This window comes from Topomyia yanbarensis, chromosome 1 (genome assembly GCF_030247195.1).
Source record: "Topomyia yanbarensis strain Yona2022 chromosome 1, ASM3024719v1, whole genome shotgun sequence".
NCBI classification, from domain to species: domain Eukaryota; kingdom Metazoa; phylum Arthropoda; class Insecta; order Diptera; family Culicidae; genus Topomyia; species Topomyia yanbarensis.
The window spans coordinates 140,964,265-140,973,511 of NC_080670.1; the positions used below are offsets into that span (position 1 = coordinate 140,964,265).

The 9,247-nt window shown below is 38.7% G+C and overlaps 1 protein-coding gene across 1 annotated transcript; it reads left to right on the plus strand.

Moving 5' to 3' along the window:
* The first annotated feature begins 5,923 nt into the window (after positions 1–5,923).
* On the plus strand, positions 5,924–6,843 carry LOC131696272 (uncharacterized). The gene is made up of 3 exons (XM_058984826.1): positions 5,924–6,058; positions 6,126–6,334; positions 6,391–6,843. The coding sequence occupies exons 2-3, from the start codon at positions 6,172–6,174 to the stop codon at positions 6,456–6,458; spliced, it is 231 nt and encodes a 76-aa protein (XP_058840809.1). The 5' UTR covers positions 5,924–6,058; positions 6,126–6,171; the 3' UTR covers positions 6,459–6,843.
* The last annotated feature ends 2,404 nt before the right edge of the window (positions 6,844–9,247 follow it).

The following is a 9,247-nucleotide window of genomic DNA, read 5'->3' on the forward strand; positions in this document are numbered from 1 at the left end:
ACTTTCAAATTGATAAACGTTGGAAATCCGTGTTTCACTATTGCCATCTGCTCAACTGTTTGCTACACGTGTTTGACAGCTTCACTCTAACTGCATTGTATCGATCACTGCGCCATCTGCAAACGTTTGCCAAACGTGTTTCAGACGTCTAATTTATTCGGAATTTCAGTAGCGGGTATTTACACACGATTCAAATCGAGCTTAAACGTCTGTTATCTGTGCTAGAAGTATATGCATGAAAATGCATAAAAATCACAGCAGAAAAAAAAGAGACGGGAATAGGAAGTATGCTAACTATGCATATTTTTGTTTCTCAGTGTAGCTGAGGATAAGCGTGTAGCTAGAATCGGTTGTGTCACTGGAGCCGGAATAAGAACTGGATACAGCCAGAATTCCAGTTCATTTCCGGCTGAATTTTACTGGGGAATGTCACGTCTTGTCTTAGGGTGCTTACAGAGTGGCCGCGAGAAGCTGAGCAGGGGCTGGCACTGACATTAAAATGCGAGATGCGAGAAACCTGCTTGCAGCATATCAAATGGAATCTGTCAGAGTAAAAGCAGGCAGTCGGCGCCGATCCGCTCAGCTTTCACTCTGACACCATCCCTTTGGTTTGCAGCAATCAGGTTTCTTGCATCTCGCATTCTAATGTCAGCATCAGAGCCAGCTCAGCTTCTCGCCGCCACTCTGTAAGCACCCTTAGATTCTATCTGGCCACCCTGGTGGCAACCCTTCACGCAAAAATAAAACAACCCACAGAATAAGTACTTTTAACTTAAATTTAGGTACTTTTGAGTTGTGCGTCGCTTCCACACTTATTAGTGTTCAGAGATGCCAGATTTGCAGACAAGTCTGCAAAATCGCAGAATTTTAATTTAAGCTGCAGATTTTTTCGACGACGCTGAAATTTGCATATTTTTTAGTTTGGTTGCAGATATTTACAGATTTTTTAGTTTGGTTGCAGATATTTACAGATTTTTGAATACCGTGCAGAGCCCATCCACCGATAGGCCTCCATTCACCGATCAATTTGACGGCGAAATTGTTTTGACTCGAATATTGCACGGAATTTAGAAATTATTAATAAAGTAAAATATGGAAATAGTACGTAGAACATCAATATAATATACACTTTCATTATTCATCTTTTCGTATTTTCCAAATAATTATATTTGGATGCTGTATTAAATCCGTTGCCATTTTACCACTTTTTTCTCTTAACTCAAAGCCAACTGTTAATAAAACTGTGTAAGAACAATATTTATAAGTGAACTATACACAAACCGAATGAACAAAATCTGCAACACATGTTTGGACCTAATTTGTCGGTAATAAAAAATATAAACCTAGAATTTTCGGCAAATGGATATCTATTACTTGTAGTGATCGGTGAATGGCACTCTAGAATTGTTGGGTTTTTCGGCTAGTTTGCACTGTCTGCCAATTCATTTACAAATTTGCTTATTTTTTCTTGATAGTTGATTAAATATTCTAGTTGAAAACGAAGATCGAATTGGAATGCCTTTTAACATTGTTTTCTAAAGAGCGTTGGAAGTAGAAATCGCTGTTAATTGATCGGTAGATGGGTCCTGCACGGTATAAAGGGTTTTGGTTACACCAGGGCCTTGCCTCTAACGTTTATTTTTTGGTTCATTTTGGATTCGCCAATAAGTAACTCACGGTCCCTCGAAATGTCAAACCCAACCTTGACGTTTAGCTGATACAACAAATACGGGTACTCATTTTTCTGTCAACGAAAGGTATCTAAGGAAAAAACAACCTAATGGTATCTAAGGAAAAACTAGCGAGCTAAAAATAAACAAACGGTTTAGAATAGCAATTTTTCCAAATTGGCGATTTTTGTTCCCGGACAATACCGGAAACCGAAGCCAGAAGAAGTTCATTAATATATTTTAATATATATTATTTCAGCCGATGATGCACGAGCAAATGTTTTGCAGCATCCTGCTCTACAATAAGCAGTTTTTAGACACAAAGAAAAAGAAGTGAATCTTCTGAAGCCGTGGAAACGAAATAACTGGATTTCGATTTACCGTTGGAACACCAATCTTCCCTTTTTAATATCCAAACATGCCAGCCAAAGGCCGAATCTTGAATAAATTCACCAAAGATTACTATCTTCCCGGATGACGAATGTTAAGATTGTCTGGCCAAAGAGAAACGTTACTGAGATCAATGTGGTAGGTTACTACAAAAAATATGCAGCATCAAAATCACTTTCTTGAGTTTCGAGATCGTACAATATACACAAAAAAAATTAAAGGGTTGTGTACAGGACACGACCACGGTGACATTAAAAATGAAGCTTTTTTCAAGAGCGTGCAAATGAATTTTATCTATCACACATATCGACTCAAGTTCTTGCCTGTGCCTGTTTTTTTATGTTACAATTTGCTAAAATTGTAAAAAAAAAATTAAAAGACCTTCAATAAAACATAATTTATTGAAGGTCTTTTAATGGTAATCTATTAATTAATCAAGTATCTCACTAGGTGATTGGCATTATTTGGCTGATCCATCTAGTAAAAATGGGCTGGTCTGTCCAGAAAATATATTTAAAAGAAAAGTTTCATATTTAGAACTGTGACGAGGAAGCCCACGCCCACCAACGGAAATATACAGATTCTTTATGAAATATGAAATTTAATTTTCCATTTAAATTTTCAATAATGTACTAATGAACTTAAGTAAACAATCTTAAGGTTAAGTATATCTTGATCGATTAGTGGTGAAAAAAAAATGAAATTATTTGATAAATTACATTGCTATACAACGTTCGCACTACCAGTTAAAACGGGTTTTTATGCTATCTTGGTGACATTTTTCTTGTTGCTAATTATTAAAACGTGTTATAACTCTGTAGTGTAAACATTGTATTATTAAACCAATTCTGCAGCATTTTATGTTATATAGGTGTTTTATGTGGTAATAGGACTGACATAATTATATCTTCTGTACAGCGGTTTGTTTCATAATTTAAAACAGATTTATTTTAAAATTTAAATTGGTGTACCCAACCGTTCTATTTGTTCTATACTTTAAAACGCGATTAGAACTGTGTTTTAAATACATAGAGCAGGACTGATACTCTGACTGGTTAAACTGGGAAAACAATGTTAAGTCCAGTAACGATTAAGACATGGCTTGAATTTAAATCGAAAAAGAACACCCGCCTAAACTGCTGCTGGGACGGTAAGTTCTGTTTTAAAATTTTCCGTTATGTGCAGTACGAAACAAAAGTGTTTGAAATTAGAAAACAAAAAGTTCTGCTGGGAATGTGATTGTCTCCGATGCAATTACACTCATGTTTTTTTACGCAGGGGATACAGGCCGTGTAAATGAAAACCGCGTAAATTTCAAAATTCGCGTAATAAAACCTGAGTGTACTCTCCTATATAAAATACTACGCTGCTGAACAGTGCAATAACTACAGAAGCACGTTGTCAGATGCCTTACTGATAAAAAACATATAACCGAAATATGAAATATATGAAAACCAATAGGCTCTTTACCCTACGCAGCTACAAAGCGCCGTAAACATGGATTAACAAGTTACAACGCATACGCATGCATAAAAATAAATATATTTTATTCAAACGCAACACTCTTAAGCAGCACACACCGTATTGAATTAAATCCAAACCACCCCACCCACCCACTTTGCAAATCATTCTGTGACACCGTGCTGGTACCCGAAAAATCCGCACACGGCCACCGCTGCCGAAAATGCATAGCGTCTACCGCTTATTGTAGTGCCCAGACGCTGCAGCCATGATCTTACCCGTTCGACATAAGAACAAAAACTGATTCAAACGTGTAAGCGTCACCTTCATTTATAAACTAAACGTATATGGTTTAGTCACTTAGGTGCGAGTGTGTGCAAATGCCAACGTTGCCGAAAATCGATAACGCTTATTGCATCACTCGGAGACGATGTTGCTCGTATGGGATAAGAGCAACAAGTGATTTAAACGGACATGCGTCGCTTCTATTTATGACTTTTCGTCTTTCATTGAGTCACTAAGCTGCCCTCTTTTGACGGCTGTGTCTGAGAGATCTGCCTCACGAATGGTAATTTTCCCGTTTTTCGTGAACTTTTTGATTTTACCAATTTCCAAAAGTCTACTTTTATTGGGGAGATATTAAATTATTATCAATATTTAAGTTAGGCGTTTCTGAATCGGTTGGTGTATGAATGATTAAAATCCATCTAAAAATATCGGAGTTATAAGCGTGCAAACCTTACATAGTTTCGTTACATGGGAGATAGTTTAGATTTTAGAATGACACCTAGCCCCAGATAGTGGAGTAAGACATTTTTAATGTCAACAAGAGGGAATGAAACGTTAAAACATTACACCGTAGCTGGAGCATAACAAACAGAGTAACTGTAAACAACAATTTTCGTTTAGTTTCTAGGCCTGCGTTGATAATTTTTTATTTCACAATCAACAGAAACATGAAACTGACGCGCCATCAAGTGGTGAGAACGGTCAAATCTGAAGGGACCGGGGTCACTCATTCTAAACTGTGAAATGAGCCACAATTTTTTAAAACTTTCTTCGTACGATTTACGTCTTTATTATTTGTCTTTGGTTACACTAGCTTTCCTGACATTTTTTGTTCTTCCCAGACTTTTAAAATTATTATTTCAGACATTCGAAAAAAGTACCTGGCATCTCTGTTAGTGTTGTCAAAAACAAAATGAGAGATTCGACTCAGTCGAGGCCTTCCGTGCAGTAAGGTACTTTTGAGTTGTTTGGGGTATACTCAAAATTAGGTAAATTCAACTTAAATTTAAGTAAATTGAACTCAAGGTTGAGTTATGATTTTTTGCCGTAGTTAAATGGAAACTAACCTTCCTGCACAGGGTGGCCAGACCTACCGATTTATCGGTAGTCATAGCGATTTTGGTCTTCCCTACCGATTCACAGACGACCAAGGGAAAACTACCGATATTTTGTTATCCCTACCGAAAACTACCGATTTTCATTGATTTAGGACACATCCTACTCAACATTCATTTTTGGGTTGGATTTGGTCTAAGATCTGTGTTTTCAGTATTTTACAATTCTATGCAAACACTACGTTTTTGGGACAAAAACCCGGCCTATCGATAACTACCGATAAACTTTTAGTGACCCTGCCGATTTTAATGGCGATTTCGCTTGAACCTGAAACTGAGTCAGGTTCTAACCCCAACCGCTGTCAGTACATCCCGGATAGAATTTTACAATAGCATTTACCCTACAAACAATCATAATTCAATAAATATTATAGTTATTACTGTTTATACATTGTTGGATGCAAAGTTCTCACAGTAGATTTACAATAAAATTTCATGTAACATTAAATTTCGCTGTTCAGCAAAAAACTGATACAGTGCATTCACATTAAATTTTACTGTTTTCGAGAAAAAAAATGTATGGAGAAAAATTGATTTTTTTAATGTTAAGATACATAACCACCCCCCTTTTTTACTGTAAATGTCTATTTTACATTGAAATTTACTGTAAAAACGTTAAAGTTTATTGTTTTTGTATTGTAGCATAACACTAAAACTTACTGTAACTTATTGTAAAATTACTGTACTGTCACAGTGAAAATCATGGTTATGTTACTGTACATTTCTATTCGGGATACATTTTGACAGCAGTTGCGCCTCAAACAAAACCCACATAAGGAATTCTATCTGGCCACCCTGTTCATGCACGATCCCAGTTAAGCTCAGCCGGAAACGAACTGGAATTCTGGCTGGTCCCAGTTCGTATTCCGGCTCCAGTGACACAACCGATTCTAGTTAGAATCGGTTGTGTCACTGGAGCCGGAATGCAAACTGGAACCAGCCAGAATTCCAGTTCATTTTCAGCTGAACTTTAATGGGATATCACAAGATTGAGTCAAAAGTACTCAAGTTTAGGTAGTTTTTCGGTGGCGTGTGAGTTAGGCCCTCTTCAAATGTTTAGCTAGATTAGCTTGCTTATAGTGACATATGTGTGAAGCACACATCGATTTATCGTCTGCTATTTCTTACGAACGGGTAGGTTTGCCATCAGTACTAAATTACATAATCTATGGCAGCTCGAATTATCGAAATTTTCTTGCAGGTATCATTTTTCTGCTTCAAAGATTCAACTTAATATAAATTCCAAAATGTCTGACCCTGCACCACGTCCGATGAAATTTCCGTATACCTTATCCGCCCAATTGGCACAGTTCCCGTTTCAACACTATTTCAAGAACCAATGGGTGTATCGTTACTACTTTATTGCCTTAGGTCTATCAATCCCACTATTTTACAAAATAAGCAAATTAGGTAAGTAAATTGAGTTGAAATTATGGAACAATTATCCTTACAGTATCATGTTTTAGCAAACTCGCCCGGAAATGTTGCAAAATGGGCAGAAGCCAAGCGCAAGGAACATGCCGAGCATCACTAGATGTACGATCAATAGGAGTATCATTGCAACAAAATTTAGAGACTAATTCGATTTGAAATGTGTCGTTATAATTATGCATTGCGAAACTTTTGAGTGCAAAATAAATAGTCGCAATTGGGCATTTCCATCTCTAACGATATCGTTCAAAAAATCTGTTTCGATCCACACAGTGGTACAATTCAATATTAATTCGTCAAAAGGGCGAAATTGTTTTTTGTAAACAAACTTGATTCGCTCACTAGTCTGCTGCAGAGTGAAATTTCATGTAAAATATGCGTTTATGTAAATTTTTACCCTTCGTAGAAGTAATTTCAATTGTTTTCTGCTTTGAAATTATAGTAAATTAAGAGAAACCATCAAAATAAAAGTTTGTTTACAAATCTTATTTGACCTTTTGCAAATTTAGTATGGAATTATTCCATTTTCATTTGACAATTATATAAGGGATTCTATGCATGGTATGCTATGTTCAATATGAAACTATGGTGATTGTTCAGTATCGTGGATTTTTTGAAAAAAAACGGGTTCGTTTTTCTTAGAAATAATCCTAAATGGTCTGTTTACACTGAATAACAAAAAGAATCGCTAAGCCCACTAAAACACTGCATTAGGCCAATTGTGACGGGCCGTGATTCTGAATGCGATATTCATTGTACGGTTCAGGTATGTGCGGGCGCAGGGACTCGTAATCGCGTGTATCATCGCGAAGGGCTCGAACATTTGTACGTTAACGTGCTCGATCGCGTGTGCTAACGTGTATGTAACTTCGCGTGTAAAAATTCTATTTCATAACCGTGTGCCTTTCGCGTATGTTGTAGAATGATCGCGCGCGGATCGTAAATCTGATACTTAATTTTTTGTGTGCGGTACAGATTCCAGAAGAAAGTGGGTTCTTCCATATCATTAGAGTTCCCAATCATGTCGCCGTAGAACGCGTGGTCTAGTGGATATGAGCTTAATTTTTTTTTATTGGTCCAACTGAATGAATGGACCTAAATTACTAGAATGAAGGCTAAAGATTTCCGGACGTGACCGATTTATGATCGCGCGCGTTTGAGATCGCGTTTGTAACTTCGTAAGTACTAAAACGTTCACACAATTGCCGGAGTGTTATCAAGTTTACGCAATCGCGGGCATAGGTGTGCGTAGATGCCTTAAGCGTTCGTATGTTGACGTGTTTGTCGCGTGTGCTCGCGTGTATGTGACTTCGCGTGTATAAATTCGATTTTGAAACCCTGCGGTCATTCATATATTAGCGGGCCGCCATGCTGATCTTTAGTTTTCGGTGTACGGATCACATTCTGACAGGGAGAGAGTTACCCCATATCACTAGAGTTTCCGGTCATGTCGCCATGGAACGTTTTGTCTAGTGGATATGGGAGTTATTTTTCAATTTTATTATTTTTTTTATTAATTAACAAGGACCTAGATAGATTGGACATACGTCTCCCAACCTTTGAACGGAACGGATCGTTATATTTCACAGTGGTGTTCGTTGTGTAAATTTCAGTGATTGAAGGTCATCCTTTGTTCGTTCGTTAGCTGCCATTCTGCTGGTGCCGGCAGTAAATCCAGTACATTGTTTTCGCTGGTGCGGAACAATCGACGTTGTTTGCAGATAAGTTTTGCTTTATTTTTTTTCCTCGTTTGCTTTCTTTCCTTTTCCCTACTTTTACTCTACCTTGTAATCAAATAATAAGACACATTCCCGTTTATATAACGCTCTGCCCTCGTGCTTAAATGGCCGAGGGCGAAATACCATCTGATGTAATCATGGAAGTCCCTGATCCCCCTAACACTCGCATTGCTCCCCGTATAAAGCAGTACCCAGAAGGTTCCTCTGGGCCATGGATGGTATATTTTCGGACCGGAGAGAAACCGGTTAACATATTAAAACTTTCTCGAGATCTGACTGCTAATTACCCGGCCGTAACTCAGATAACACGTGTTCGGGCAAACAAGATACGTGTTCTAGTGAATGATCTCGGCCAGGCAAACGCGATTGCTTGCTGTGAGCGCTTTACGCGGGAATTTAAAGCATACGTACCTTGTGTGGCCTGTGAAATCGATGGGGTAGTGTCCGAACCGGGCCTGACATGCGAAGAACTGTTGGAGCACGGGGTTGGCTGCTTTAAGGACCCCTCTCTTGAACAGATTAAGATCTTAGAATGCAAACAATTGTATACCGCAAACACCGAGGGAGGTAAGACTACCTACTCTCTATCAGGCTCGCTTCGGGTGACATTCGCCGGGTCCTCTCTTCCCAACTACATCCTCCTTGACAGGGTTCGCCTACCAGTTCGCCTGTTTGTACCGCGGGTCATGAGCTGCAGCAATTGCAAGCAGTTGGGCCACACAGCCACATATTGTGGAAATAAGAAACGATGCGGCAAATGCGAAGGAGAGCATGAGGATGACTCTTGCGACAAAGAAACTGAAAAGTGTATTTGCTGCGGGGGCCCTTCACATGCTCTTAAATCATGTCCTGCGTACAAGCAGCGCGGGGATAAAATTAAGCGCTCCCTTAAGGAACGCTCAAGGCGTTCTTATGCAGAAATGCTAAAGAATGCTTCGCCATCTGTCCTGTCTGAAAATCCCTATGCTGGTTTGGCTAACGTTGAGCAAGAATCTGACGACCCACGAGAGGGAACATCTTTGGTTAACCCAGGGGAATCCAGGAAGAGGAGAAATCCAGCCTCCCCTACATTGCCTCGTAAGGGTGCCAAGGTGTCGTCCACTCAGAGTGCGCCATCTACAACCAATAAATCCAACGGAAGTGATGCACAAAA